The sequence below is a fragment of the Anarhichas minor genome, unplaced genomic scaffold, assembly GCF_050575085.1.
Source record: "Anarhichas minor isolate MPS153535 unplaced genomic scaffold, ASM5057508v1 ptg000028l, whole genome shotgun sequence".
NCBI classification, from domain to species: domain Eukaryota; kingdom Metazoa; phylum Chordata; class Actinopteri; order Perciformes; family Anarhichadidae; genus Anarhichas; species Anarhichas minor.
In genome coordinates, this window is record NW_027466474.1 from 6,210,001 (window position 1) to 6,224,918 (window position 14,918).

The 14,918-nt window shown below is 44.0% G+C and overlaps 1 protein-coding gene across 1 annotated transcript in view; it reads right to left on the reverse strand.

The window, feature by feature from the left end:
• The window catches only part of atg2a (autophagy related 2A), a 23,122-nt gene extending 8,523 nt beyond the window's left edge, over window positions 1-14,599 (reverse strand). Inside the window, exons 1-28 of the mRNA XM_076104019.1 lie at window positions 14,049-14,599; window positions 13,541-13,703; window positions 12,315-12,464; window positions 12,051-12,153; window positions 10,039-10,183; window positions 9,256-9,510; window positions 9,049-9,148; window positions 8,547-8,720; window positions 8,085-8,227; window positions 7,645-7,723; window positions 7,288-7,528; window positions 6,924-7,065; window positions 6,391-6,489; window positions 5,916-6,071; window positions 5,351-5,624; window positions 4,339-4,411; window positions 3,979-4,144; window positions 3,745-3,887; window positions 3,387-3,499; window positions 3,128-3,285; window positions 2,825-2,957; window positions 2,529-2,713; window positions 2,367-2,447; window positions 2,035-2,141; window positions 1,842-1,934; window positions 1,579-1,649; window positions 988-1,064; window positions 305-475 (exon numbers count right to left, since the gene is read on the reverse strand). Of these exons, the coding sequence (XP_075960134.1) occupies window positions 305-475; window positions 988-1,064; window positions 1,579-1,649; window positions 1,842-1,934; window positions 2,035-2,141; window positions 2,367-2,447; window positions 2,529-2,713; window positions 2,825-2,957; window positions 3,128-3,285; window positions 3,387-3,499; window positions 3,745-3,887; window positions 3,979-4,144; window positions 4,339-4,411; window positions 5,351-5,624; window positions 5,916-6,071; window positions 6,391-6,489; window positions 6,924-7,065; window positions 7,288-7,528; window positions 7,645-7,723; window positions 8,085-8,227; window positions 8,547-8,720; window positions 9,049-9,148; window positions 9,256-9,510; window positions 10,039-10,183; window positions 12,051-12,153; window positions 12,315-12,464; window positions 13,541-13,703; window positions 14,049-14,219 (3,966 nt within the window). The 5' untranslated portion in view covers window positions 14,220-14,599. The remainder of the gene's footprint in view (window positions 1-304; window positions 476-987; window positions 1,065-1,578; window positions 1,650-1,841; window positions 1,935-2,034; window positions 2,142-2,366; window positions 2,448-2,528; window positions 2,714-2,824; window positions 2,958-3,127; window positions 3,286-3,386; window positions 3,500-3,744; window positions 3,888-3,978; window positions 4,145-4,338; window positions 4,412-5,350; window positions 5,625-5,915; window positions 6,072-6,390; window positions 6,490-6,923; window positions 7,066-7,287; window positions 7,529-7,644; window positions 7,724-8,084; window positions 8,228-8,546; window positions 8,721-9,048; window positions 9,149-9,255; window positions 9,511-10,038; window positions 10,184-12,050; window positions 12,154-12,314; window positions 12,465-13,540; window positions 13,704-14,048) is intronic.
• Window positions 14,600-14,918: the final 319 nt, after the last annotated feature.

The following is a 14,918-nucleotide window of genomic DNA, read 5'->3' on the forward strand; positions in this document are numbered from 1 at the left end:
TACTTATTATACATCATTAGTATTCTCTTTTTACTACCTCTACTTCTGTAAACAACGCCTATTGTATGTCTGTCTGTTGATCTCTCCTCTGTTGCTCTTGGGTTTCTATATTTTTTTTCCAGGTTAAAGTTCTTTTCACTGTGGATAAAAAAAGCAAACCAAAGATCTAAGGGTATAACAAACAGACTGTAAAGCCCTTTGAGAAAATCTATCTCGGTATAAACAAAATAAACTAGTCTGAGGCCATTATTCAGTTCTTATCAATTCACAAATTTTAATTCTCCAGTGAATACGTTGGTCTTACTGGTAATTTCTGGCCAGCGATTTCAGTGGGTGAGGTGTGTCGCGGTGGGGGGTGCAGGTCGCCCTGAGAGACCAGGTACTGCAGCAGGTTAACCAGGGCGGCGCAGGAATCTGCACAGGTATGAAGGTGAACCACATTGTTGGAGCAACGGAGCTCAAAGAGAGGCTGAGACTGGAGAGCAAAGAGAGGAAAACAGAGGAGGCACATTTAAATAAAGAACCAATAAAGGTGGTGACAGAGAGAGGGAGGAGCTAAAACTAAATAAATAGGAACACACCTGAATGCTATAAACAAAGACAAGATGAGACAATGGAAATGCAAATACAAAACACTGTTGCATTGTTACATAACAGACTTTGAAATGAACTTTCTCACATTTGAACACCGTGCTACCGATTGGTTGAAAGGGCAGCTGCGTCATTGTTGTCGGACAACATGTTTACTGTCGCCCGTTTGTTTTTGGTTCCATGTCAGACTGAGAAGTAATCCCAGTCTTTTTGTCTGAAGCTGTGATTACAGTGAAAGTTCATTATGATAAAACAAATATTTAGAAACACGCGGCCTGTGCTTGTCTGTGGTTTCAGAGGGGAACTTAACTAAAATGATAATGTTCTGTTCACGTTCACGTTCTCTCTGGCGGGGTTGGTCTGTGTGCTTCATGTAAACAGATGGCGAGCACTCACCAGCTTGCCCGTATCGCTGCCTTTCCATGTGGTGATGGCGAGCTCCAGCAGGTCAATGTCCAGAACACACACATAGTCTGTGTGACACAAAGACACATGGTGGCTTTTATTAGAGTGCAGCTCATTTTAACATTCAATCTTTTCTCTGACGTTACTAATACTAACTACCGTATTATCCCAAAAATAAGACGTCACTGATTGTTAGGTGACCTCCTTTTCAAACTACTATTTTGGGAAAAAAAAAGTTCTGATGTTGACTTTCAGCTTCACAGCAGCTCTGTTATCAATCACACTAGTCCTGTTTAGACAGTTCCCCTAGTCCAGGGGTAAGGTAACAAACATCCGGACACTTTTGTTTTCACTCATTAGGAATTTCTTTAAACACGTTACATGAACAGACTTAAGCTGCTCTACGTGGTTGCTGAATAACTCTAACGGACACAGTGTAAACAGACATGAAGAAACTAGCTAGCCTAGCGACATTAGGGCTACAAACAACCAAATGCAACACTCAGTAACAACAGCCTCACTCTCTGTAGAGAAACCAGTTACTTTTCTTTAACTGTAACATGTAAACATCACGTGTCTTACCTTTCCTCAAGTCCACGGTGTCGGTCTCACATTTGTCAGAGAGGTAGAGAGCCGAGTCATCCAAGATGAATCTGACCGCAACAAAACAAAAACACAACTTAGACAAAGATCTTACACGGTGAGTCACCAGCTCACATAATGTGATACATTACATTTCAGAAGTATTTGCAGTGTTGATTATTGTTTCAACGTCTAATATTAAGATTTGGAGTATTGTTGTATTTAATGGACAATCTTCACGTTCGGTTAGTGGTGAACTGTACCTGAGGTGGAAGGTGGCGGTGTCTACGATGATATTACTAGACAGAGAGAAGGACTCCGCTGTGAACACCGCGCGTAGCGGCAGATACAGAGGCCTGGCAAACAGAAAAACAGAAGATGAGGGTGGAAAAAAAAAGGAGAAACGTATAATACAAATGTAAATTTCCCAGTTTTTTTTGTAGCTGTAGTATATACCTGTAGTCCACAGCACAGGTAGCGAGGTGTGTGTGGAGGACAGTGATGACGGCAGGTGCTGTGTATCCCAGAATGGGATCATCAATCACATCCAGGAAGTCAACCAGCTGTAACACACAAACCATTTTATATTCATCCACCTGAATTGATTTCCGTGTGAAACAAGGTTTTTATTTTTCTGCACAACCCAAATGGTTTAACTGGGAGGAAGTCTAGGGAGAGATTTTTCCTTTCATGAACTTTTAAACAACAACACAGAGGAAGCGAGAAGACACTGTTGAGTAATCTGTAAGAAGACGTGTTTCTTTTTGCTTCCTTGTACTTCTGCTCACCTGCTCATGCCAGCTGTGATTAGTCTGCGTCACGTAATGTCGCATGGTGGCACCTTGAAGTCGAAGGGCAACTAGGAACTCCTACAGTGAGAGACAGAAACAAACATTGTTTAATGTCAAACTAGCACCAGCAGCAGAATCAGGCGTTTGAGGAGGACGTACCTTCACACTCCTCTGTGGGTCCAGTGTGATTTTAATGGCTGTGGACAACATCTGTAGATCCACCTCCTTGCCGCTCACACTGCTCACACCCACCTCTGTAGGGTAGATGGTAGGGTCCAAGTGCTTTGGGGGAGTGAAGTTGGGCATCTCCAACCGCTGTGGGATGGGGGTGTCTTTCACTACCGCTGTAGTGGTGAAGTCAGAAGAAACGATGACCCAGAACAAACATTAACATTGTCTACTTAGCGTTAAAGCTACTTCAACATAATGCTAAAAGGCAAATATGAATTATGTACCTCGATGGTAGAGCTCCACTCGTCTGCTCTCTATACACAGGAAATTGAGATTGGGGTCGTTCTGGTGCTGTGCCACACTGAATATCTTTCCCCCTTCCAGGTCGAGCACAATTTCCCCATGACTCTGGTCCTCCTGAATCAATGAGATGAAACATCAACGGTTAAGAAACACAAACATTCCTGGATAAAAATAGATACAATCTTAAAAATGTGAATGGATCAAGCCAGAGCTGTTTTTAAGTCTTTTGAACCAAGTCCAAGTCAAATCTCGGGTCTTAGAGATGTGACGGCCACATGGCTCACCTTCTTGTCTGTTCTGGCTTGGAGGCGGCCTTTGCCGATAATCACAGTGAGGGAGAGGAGGCTGAGGTTGTGGTTGGGGCGGGGAGCCGACTGCTGTGTCTTTCCAGATGATTCACTGGCCAAGTAGAAGTGAGGCTCGTCCTCTTCTGAATCAGAGTCTATGGCAGAGAGAAGACAGAGGAAAACATACGTGATCTGTTGTTGCTATTATAAATACTAGATCTACATGTTGTTTTTCCACTAATGCAGTCGAACTCACCTAGTCTAAAGGCTGATTTGCAGAGCTGGAACTCGTCGTGGTGATGGCGGCTGTGGTCGGGGATGTGGGCTGAGCGGGGAGGAGGCTCCCACATCAACAGATCATTATTGATCCTTTGGGACAAAGCGGTGGGTGGGGAACATTATTTTTACTTCATATGTAGGATTTAAGACCAATATATAGACCAAAGCTGTAAGAGGAAGATATTTCTTGACCACGTCTTAGAGTGAACTCGCTGTACAATAAAAAAAAAACCTTCAACTGAAGAGAATTCAAAACATCTTCCAACTTTTTGGGGGATACCGGGATAATGTTATCTTGGAAAGGAGCCTTCACACCTGTGCTTCTGTTGACGTACCTGTTGTAGAAGCTCTGGAAGGCTTGTTTGCTGGGAAGGAGGATGTAGGCCAGCGGCAGGTTGATGTCCACCGCACACTGACACTGAGCGACACACTGCGCCTGAAACTGACGCATCTCCTCTGGGTCGGCTGGAATCACCATCTACAACGAGAACGGAGGAGGGATGAGTTCGCTCTGGAAACTTGATAAGATGGATGATGAATTATATGTTTTCTTCTGTGTGTCAGCACACCTCCTCAGTCTCAAACATGGTGCGGTTGGAGGAGAACGGGGAGCTGGTTTTGTCGTTGAGTTCACAGTGACTTTCAAAGAAAGCGGCCCCCAGGTCCCTGATGAGACCTGCATCCAGACCTGCAGCCGGGCCCTGAGTCTCACCTCCACGCACACACACTGATAGCCTGCTCGCAGAAACAGAAACAAAAGGAATACTGGCTTGTGGTAGAGCACATTATAACAATATCTTTTGTCTCATTTTATGAGCAAGAACGATTACATTTAGATTTCTCTTTGAGAGCTTCGGTACCGTAAACCGCTAATTTCTAGCAGATTGTGAATTATAGATCTAATTATTCTCATAATCACCACTACTAACCTTGGCAGAGAGTCGCGGTTCTTCTTTACTCTGATACAGGGGAAAGAGCCGCCCTCCCAGCCCTCATATGACCCTGGTGACACACAACACATCAGTTCTCTGTCTGCATTTCACATTTCAAAAGGACTGCTTCATGTAGATATACATATATACATTTTTTAATAGATTTTTTTAACAATGAATTGTGTTCTACAGGACTACATTCTACATGTGCAATAGTCTCTCTATAACTCTCTATATGAGGTAAATAGAAATTAAATAATGGCACTATATTAACAAAAACTAGGAGCTTTTTCTAAAAATCAGATGCTAATTCAAAGGGATAGTTCAGAAGTGAGGTTGTATGAGGTGCTTGTCCAATTTACAGTTTGTATCCACTGCTTTACCTCGCCCTCAGACAGTCCTTTCAGACGAGGTACTGAAGCCGTAATCTGTGCTCTCCTCAAAGCCCAGTCTAAAAAAGGCTCACGGCAAGGTAAAGAGGCGAACATGTTCTAAATATAGCGTTCACATAATCTGATATTGATTTCTTTAGGTGAGCCTTTCTTTTAGGTAGCTAAAATATGCTTTACTGCTGTCCACAGCAGTACATTGCTTTGCTCCCATGTCAGTTCTTCTGTCTGTTTCTCCAAACTGGGGGCGAGCCGACAGCCTTCTACTGTAGGAAATACACCGACTACGGATAAGTACATCATACAACCCCACAAACATCCTAACTATCGTTACTACGGATAAGTACATCATACAACCCCACAAACATCCTAACTATCGTTACTACGGATAAGTACATCATACAACCCCACAAACATCCTAACTATCGTTTTAAGTCACTGGAAAGCACTAATGATACAGAGCGGATTACCCTGGTAAACACATTGACAACACCTTGGATTGTCTATGTTGAGCAAAGAGCATTGGTCAGTATACTGTTTGTCTATTTATGTCTGTTCTTTCCATGAATATTCAGTCAAACAAACAAACAGCTACTGTTTAGGGTTGCGTGTGTTCCCACCATGCAGGTCGGTGAAGGAGGCCTCCAGCAGCTGGGTGAGACAAGGAGCCCACGGCTGTCCCGGAGCAGTCTGCTCGCTCTGGAGGTCCGGGGCCTCCTGGTGCTTCAGCTCCAGCTGACTCAGCTCGAGCACCAGGGTCTCCTGCCGCACCGCCCTCTGGGTCGGAGGTCGGCGCTGAGGGAGGGGCCGCAGGTCAGGTATGGGGAAGCGAAGCCTGAGGATGGCGTGGGGAGAGAGGAGGGTGAAGGAGGAGTACAGCTCGCTGCTCTGGGTCTGAGGAGAGATGGATTTTAAGAGCTGATTCAGTCACAGAGTTGCAGACAGTAGTCAGTTGTATTTGTCACTGTTGAAGCTCTACAAGCTGCTTAAGGGCAATCTGAAAACTCTTGAGAAAGTTCTTATTCATTTTAAATTTTTGATGCATCTCTTCTAAACCCGGTGTTTTCTGGCATGTGTTTCAATTCATTTACGGACTATTGCATTTGCTAGCAGATCTACTATGTTTAGGGATTTTTCTTTGTGTAATAAGGTCTTTATGATGAACGCATGTATGTGGGGTTCCACCTGCATGAGTCCAGGTCCAGCAGTCTGTGTGGGACAGTGGCTGAAGGCTTTGCTCAGGTTCCCCAGGCGACTGAGGATGTCCAGGTCCAGCTCAGCGCTCAGCTCTGCCAGCTCCACCCGCACTACGCTGTCCCGCCGCACCACCCGCTGTTTACCCTGCCAACACAGACACACACACACACAAACACATGTGTTAAAGGATAGACTCATGCATCTGTTCATTTCATACTAGAGTGATAATTATTTTGATGACATTTTTGTAGAACTAAAACAAAAAAAGTCGCTATTGATGCATAAGAGATAAAACATTTAATACTGGCAAATAATGCAAAATATAGGTTTTGGAAAGTTAAGTCCAAAAAGCAATACAATTAAAAACAAATATTTATTTTAAATTAGAAAGGTTTTTCACTTTAACAGGCACATATCAATTCAGAGTGTGTGTGAGTATGTGTGTGTGTATATAAGTGCGTACTTTCCGCAGGTGTTTTTCGGTGAGGCTGTAGTGTAGTTGGGCACATGGTCTGGCTGCAGCTCCAACTGTGAACAGACCAGCTTTCTGGAACTGAAGCAACTGGAAAGAGAAACATAAAGAGACACAATCATCCATATCAGCGTGGAAAGGGAACAAACACAAACTACTTTTAGATCACAGGTACAAGTTTAGTCAAAAGTAACTTCAGTCTGAAAAGTCGGAACACATGTCACAATTCCCGGTGATTTTTTAAAGTTCTCTCCAACGTGACAATTATCACGACTCTATGCTGGCAGTCATAAACATATGCCGTTGGTTGTACTACAAAAGAAAGACCAAGAACAGCTGTGACATACTCAGATGTTAGACCTTGTAATGACCGTATGTGACCACTTACTGTTGCTACGGTTTGATATTGTTCAAAATTGAAAATACAATGACGAAGGTATAATGAAGTTTTACGTCTTAAAAGTGTGCACACAGCCACAGGGTCAGCTTCAGAGATTCACAGACCGACAAAGGGGTTTTTCTACCTCACTGTACTGAGGCTTTCCGTCATCCCAGAGGCACTCCAACAGTTCCAGTCTGCTGAAGGAAAGGTCAGAGGTCACGGCCCGACTGTGGTGCCTTCCGCTGCGCATCTCACAAGCAACCTGCACTGCTGCTCCGGTCACTCTGTGAGAGAATGGACGACAGGGCAAACGAGAATTAGAAAAAAACGTTTGTAATACAGGCGGGCTGCTAGTTACATGCTACAATTCCATCAGACATGTACGCAACACTCCCAAAATAAGTACCTTCCAATCTGTAATTGTTGTAAAAGTAAATTATGTGTGAAGCTATGTCCACCCAACTTATGACTCACCAAAGACTAAATATGCGTCTGTGTTTTTCTACCTGAGGTTGGAGTGTGTGCAGGCCTTAGCAAAGCCGCCTCTCAGATGGTGAAAGTCTCGCTCACTAAACATGCTGTCCTTGAAGAAGGCCAGCTCCCGGAAGAACACCTGAGCCAATGAGGAGGCTCCGTCAGGCTTAGAGGGCGGGTCCTCCTGCAGGAGGGTTAGGGTGAACCCACCAAGACTCAGACGCAACAAAGCATCAGGCTTCAGCTGCTCTGCCTGGCCGCTGTGTGAACGTCCTGCAAGGCAGAGGATGACAGTTCAGGTTTCCTTGCTTTTCAAAGACACATTTCTTTGGGAAAATTCTGGCAAGAAGGTCAAACTCTTGTGTAAAGTGGTAAGAAAGTGATTTTACCTCTGGTCCGGCCGCTTGCCTGGGGTAGACTCGACAGACTGCCTGCTACAGGATACCTCCTGGGACAGTTCACCATGCCCTGGCAGGGAAAAATAAAGTGGATATCAGACTACCTGTGATTTAATGCGTACATTTACAACTTCCAGCTCTGTGTTTGTTGTTGTTTTCTGTAAATAGGGAAAGAGAGAGCTCACATAATTCAAATATATCTTGTGGTAATATTCTGCCATTTGTATTTTAGAAAAAAACTAATTTAACATTAAAACATCAATTAAGACACCAATATTGATAATTTAGGAATTTAAGCTTATTAATCTAATCAAGGAAAAAAGAAAAGGAAATCATCTTCCATTTTCTGATGGTTTTCAGCCATGTTGTTCTCCTTATGGCCATCTGCTAAATACCTAAACTGTCAACACACACACATATACAGGCTGTACCTGTGCAGACAAAGATGCAGGCTGTGTGAAGCTGGCCAGACTGTGTGTGGACGACTCCATATCACTGTCTGACAACTCGCTGCCGGAGCGCACAGACGTCGCGCTACTGGTCATTCCAACAGGACCCATAGAGAAAAACATGTCTGCAGGTGATAATAAAAATAAGAATACATTTTATGTGTAAAGCGCTTTTCTTGACCCAAAGTGGGGTCAAAGCGCGCGCACACGCACACACAAACACACAAACAAACAAACAAACTTCAGGGAACATTGCTGCAAGGAAAGGAGTGGCAGTATTTTCCAGATGAGCCCTCTTCTTATTTAACATGTTAGGTTCACACCACCGCGGGTTCTCATTGAACCAACAGCCCAAAACAACATGGTTACAAACTACATGGTTTTAGGAGCAGGCCTGCTGAGGTTGTGATCAGACAGATCGTTTGTAACTGGACCTTAGCTGACCTGAGATACCTCCATTCTCCAGGCCGGAGATGAAGGGCTCCAGGTCGGCCTCGGTTTCCCACTCCCGGTCTCTGGGACTGGAGCCCAGCTGTTTACTGAGGTCCTCCTCAATCATACGCAGGTCGTCTGAGTCCAACGGACGACTGAGTGCCCCGCCACACTTAGTCTCGTCCTCTGGGGAGAGAGGAAAGAGAAACAGATTCATGAATGTGTTTGTGAGAGAGAAAGAGATCGAGTGTGACCGAACATTTATGAGGCATTAACGGAGGTCTGTGACCAACGCAGGCGTATTGTCTGGGTGCATCTGTTTTTGCCTGTGAGGGGTTTTACATTATGTATTGCTAAAGCCTGTAGGCGCCCGATTACCTCGTGGTTACTAGACACAGAAGAAGTTACGTGTGTGGTCACATTGTGACCACACACACGTAGCATTCAATGGCAAGAGTCAGGTGTAACCAGGTGATTGGTGCATGTTTATCACAATGGCTGTGTTTTACTGTACCCGTGTCTATGCAGAGGGCCGCCAGCAGGTCTGTCAGATGGATTATTTGATCTGGAGACAGCAGCATGTGGACACAGCCCACCTTCCCATCCAACTCCAACTGACAAACAGACAGGATATAGATGTCAATATGACAGTTGCATTTACTAATCCTTCAGGATGTTACAGTATGCAGACACGAGCACACACACACACACACACGCGCACCTTTGGTCCAGGCAGCATGTCGTTCTGTTTAATCTTGACGGTGGTCTCAATGAAACCGGAGCAGCTTCCTATGAGCACTGGCTGAGATGGAGGGCATTTCAAGGGCTTCGCCTCTTCCTCCTTTTCCTCCTCCTCCTCATCATCTTCTTCTTCATGTTGTTCCTCCTCCTCCTCCTTCTCCTCCCCTTCTTCTTCTTCTTCTTCTTCTTCTTCACTTGCCATGGCTGATTCAGGGTGTTGCTCTTTAGGATGACCCTAAGAAATGAGGAGATGTCTATGAGCATTTCTGGTTGTAAATCATATTGTTGTTTCATTTTGATAAATTATATTGTGATATCTTCCTCTAAATTAAGTAATTAACTGCTGCTGTCAAGAAACAAACTTTCATTTTATGTAAAAACAAAAAGGCTTTTACTTTGTAACAGTAGCAAGTGAGAAAAAATCATCTTCAAACATCACCGTGAGTAAGAAACTGATTTAATAAAGTCTGAATATCTGGAGATTTTTAGTTAGTTATAAACCCCTTTAATACACATCAGCTCCACCTGGACTGCTCATGCTGTGGTGCAGAATGTGGTGTAATGTTTTTAAGAATTATTCTTTAATATTTTTTGGTTTTAGTTTGCTTAATCTTTTATGACCCTGGTCATAAGTGAATCCATAAATAGACGAATAAATAAACTATATATATATATATATATATATATAAATGAGCGTGAAAGACATAAAAAATAGATACAAAGATTAGACATGAAGGATGCTGAGCGGTTTAGTCTCCATCACCTGCACTGTGCCGGTGCTGTCGTAGAACAGCTGAACGGCGCTCAGCTGGAGGATCTTGTGCAGGAAGGCGGGCGGCTGGTGGATGTCAACAGGCACGGCAGTCTGGCTGGCTGGATCCCGCACTGCCTCGTCAAAGTACTCCAGCCTGAAGAACGTGCACAAAAAAACACACATATTATTTAGTGCCATGACAAAAAGCAAACCAATTGGTTTACGGTCATGTGATCTCTATTCTGAGAAAGAGTACCCTTGTGAGGCACTCGCACCATGGTTTTAAACATGTGTATACCTGACAATACAATACTGATCGGCACAAGTAGCACTTGATATTTTGTTGTTGTGTTGCTGAAGGACAGTTCTGCCGTCTGCCTCAGATGATCAAATAGCATCCTGTTTAATAAACACTACCCCTTTAACATGCTTCACGGGACTCAAATCAGTTCTTCTGTTAAAAATCAAGCATTTGAGATGACAGGGCCTTCTGGTCACTGACCCCACATCAACACAGACATCCTAAGCAGCTTTGTCAATAAGCCACAACAATAAGGGTTCAACAGTGTCGCGGTAGAAACAATACAAAAACGGCAAGACAGTCATCATGGGACATGTGGCACCAGTGGAAATACACACAGAAAATCAAATAAGTGGGAGGGTGGGAATGACTGCAAATGAGCTCAGTTACCTTAACCTGCAATCTTAGCTTTAATAATACTGTCACATCAGCAATATTTCTACATTTGATTTGATTACAAGACCTGATCACTGCATTTGAAAATGCAGTAAAGTACTTCAAATCATTGAGAACATAATTGCGTTCAATAAATGATTGCACGAGGCTCCCCACAGCAACAGCGGAGCCACATATTCCTCAAAGTCACAGACTCCCCTGACATCCCGTATCGACGACTCCTACTCCTTAAGAGCAGCCTGATAAAAGCCCGTTAAGGTGAACGACCTCGTCAATACTGACCCCGTTTAAACCGAGCTTCACACCGAGGCTGTCTGAAAACACAAGGCCGAGCAGGGGCCTCTTCTCCTTATCTGCTGATGAGCAGAGAGAAGATGAAATCTGATTCTTGGCTTCCATTTCACTTTCCCTCTCCTATGACTGCAATACGAGTGCCGGTGTGGAAGAGTTGCAATATTACTGATCACAGAGACATTTTAGCTCCCTCTTGTGAGTGATAAAAAACTAAATTGGAGGTGTGGGTATAAATCTGGATGCTTTTATTTGTACGACAGAAAAGATTTAGAAAGTTATGCTGACTACTATGTTTGAGCTCATCCTCTGTGGCTTCTTTGTTTTTGTCTCCAACAGTTCTTCAGCTCCAGTGTTTCATCGCTCAACACGGTCTTAGCTACACTTTCATGTTTTGTTTTTTAAAATCTCAACCACCGTATATGTTTTAGCTCTGATTAGGCCTCAAAAGACACAGAAAAAAACATCGGTAATGTCTTTACCAAAGACAACAGAGCAGAAACGAAGGTGAGAAGGTGAGACTTCTTAGATCACAGTTATACCTGGAAGCTCTTCTCTATGTGATCCGTCCATACTTTAACTACCAAGAATGTTGAAAGGTGGTGATGGACATAGCTTTGTAGCTCGGTGTGCACTATGTTCTTTTGGAGAACAAATCAAGTGAGTCTTCTGATCTGAACCTAATCATATTTCTAATTCCTCAAGCATTAAAAGGCCACTCAGGGAGACTTTTCTATAAATATCCGTAGAAGTGACCTCTGAAGTTGCATTTCAAAATGCCCCAAGAACTGCTCTCTATCAGCAAAAACACAGTACCATCAGTAACGTGTTTCTGGATGTTCTCATTACTATTATAAAATGACAATGAATTAACTATAGTATGTATAACTCCTACACTTACTGTAGCAGTAACAAACAGAACATTTAGAATTGTTTAAATACAAAATAAAGGACAAACATCATGAAGGAGGAGTCTTCTTGTTCTCCTTTGCAGCTCATTTTGTTAAAGTGAATCTTGAAAAGGGAGACCTACCGTTTGATGTGCACCTCTAAGGCAACGCCTGTTTCCAGGTCCAGGGGCTGGTGCTCGATGCGAACGATGGTGTCGATGAAGGTGACTTTAATACGACGGAGGACTGCAAACACAGATGAGAGACATGCAAAGGTTCATCAGCACCGACCCTTTAAATCATCTCTTCTCAGTGTCTGTTCAGATTGGGTCTTTAATTGGGGAAATATTGCATGTTCACGCTGTCGGCTCTTCACAAAGTAAAGGACGCACACAGCTCCGACTCACCCGTCTCAATGGTTTGTGCAAACATCTCAAGCCCCTCCAGCTGGGCAGGCGGCTCCTCGGACGCCTCAGGGGGGTCCTTCAGGCACTCCTGAGCCAGCTGCATGCTGGAGGCCATGCTTGATGACCAGCCTTGAGAGTCCCAACCCCCGCCTGAGTGCAAACACAATCACATGGAGCTCAGACTCAGTAAGTGAGCAAAGATTAGTGAAATTAAATGAACACTTTACACATGGAGCTTTCTGTCGCTGTGATTCGTTGATAAATCAGGAAATGAATCATTCATTCATTCATTCATTATCCAAACCGCTTATCCTGTTCAGGGTCGCGGGGCGCTGGAGCCGATCCCAGCTGACATTGGGCGAAGGCAGGGTACACGCTGGACAGGTCGCCAGTTTATCGCAGGGCACATATAGAGACAGACAAACATTCACGCTCACATTCACGGGCAATTTCGAGTCTCCAAATAACCTAAGCTGCATGTCTTTGGACTGTGGGAGGAAGCCGGAGAACCCGGAGGGAACCCACGCTGCAACGGGGAGAACGTGCAAACTCCACACAGAAGGACCACCCAGGATCGGGGATCGAACCCGGGTCCCTCTTGTCGTGAGGTGACAGTGCTAGCCACTACACCACCGTGCAGCCCAAAGGAAATTAATCAGTTAATAAAATAGCAGACGATGTATCGTTTGTCGTTTTATTTAAGCAAAATTGCAAGAAATAACCCAATAATAATAATTCAATCCAAGAATTCCAATTACTCAAATGTGAGGATTTGCTATTTTTTTCCTCATGACAGTTCAGTAACTTTTAGGACTGTTGCTCTGACAAAACTGTTTTGATTTATGACAACCCTTTTCACTATTTTCTGACATTGTATTGAAGAAGAAAAACGTGAAATCAATTAATTTAAAAATAATCAGCAGTTTAATCGATGCGTTTTGAATGAAAAAGCATTTAAAAGGTCTGAGCATGTAGTGAAATGATCTTGTATCCTCACTCACATCCTGATGGACTCTTATTTATCACCTGCATAACAAGAGCTCTACATCAGGAATAGTTTGGGGAAAACAGTAATAAAACGGGGACAAATTAGTCTTTAAAATCATCATAATTTGGGAGCATACTTGACAAAATGGGCCGATCTCATAATCCCTGGAAGAGCCCTTCACTCAACCTGAAGCACGTTTAGTGTCCCAAGTGGACGACTTGTTTCCAGGTGAACTTACTGGTTCGGTACTTGGGTCGACATGTTATCTGAAGACCAGAAACTTCTAAGGTGCAGTGATCCGTCAGGAGAGCTTGCCAGGGGATGGTCACTGTTATGGTGCTCACAAAGCCATCCACTATCTCCAGAGGAGCCCCAAGAGTCTCCAAAAGCTCGTTGACCGCCTGGAGCAGAGAGAGGAAGCAGTTAATAAGAAGTGCAAAGTGAAAATAACTCGTATAGTATCATCACAGTGTGTAGACGTATAAGGCAAAGGAAGAGCAGTTAACATGGCAGGGGGAGATATACTGCATCTATTTTGAATGTTGAGACACTATGGAGAGGTGCAGTTATTCTGGTGTGTTCCCTATAACTGCAATTCCTCGAAGAAATGCGAGCTCGGCTAAAAGCATGACGAGATTGTTGTTGAGCTCGAGTGCAGTTGCGAAACAGCCAAGGGTGCACGAGCCCGGCAACAAACACAGTGTGACTCGTGGTGCCACCTTATGCGATTAAATAAAACCACTCACCCAGACATCGAGGTGGATTTCTCTGATGACGCCGCTGCCGTTGTAAAGGTCCAAGCCGAGCTGGTCCAGGCTCAGTCGTTCCTGCAGAAAGTGACCGAGGTAGTGCTGTAAGAGGTACCGGCAGGCCCGCTTCTTGATTGAGCCTGGCCAGGGGAACAGCCAGCGAGACATAGGGCCAGAGGGAGCGGGGAGAGGGAGCGAAGAGGCGGCGGAGGAGAACGAGTGCGACTACAGTCCGCTGGCAACTGCATAACAGACTAACACGAAGTGTGCAAACACAGGGAATGAGCCCCGGCTAGCTACAGGGGGCTAAGGAAGGGGTAGATGTAGACTGTAGTCCTCTAGCCTACATACAAAAACACTCGGAAATCCTTCCACGGGACCGACGAGACTCCCCCGCTGCGTGACGAGACGTTACTCCAGCCGTTGGTGGCTGTCTCGGCTCATGTTTTAGATTTCGTTGTGTGTCGGAATTGGAGCCGCAGGTTCCGTTGTTGCGTATCTCTTGTTTCAGGGTTGTTTATTGTTATCGTACGCCGACTGACGGTATGGTGGACGTACGTGCGTCACGCGTCATGGTGACGACAGAGTAAAACCCCGGAAGAGATACATGACACCACCCAGGCGCCATCTTTGTAAGGTTATTGGTATTTTGTAAATCGGAAATAGAATCAATGCTTTTGTATTTTCTTTAAATATATTCTTCAAATATTAACATGCATTATGATTGATATAGATTCATTGTTTTTTGTTAAATTATTTTGTAACTATATATATATATATATATATATATACTTTCCTAATAAAAAAATAAGCTATGAAGACATGTCCTGGGTCAACACTATTAGAGCTTTATGTCATTTCCATTTT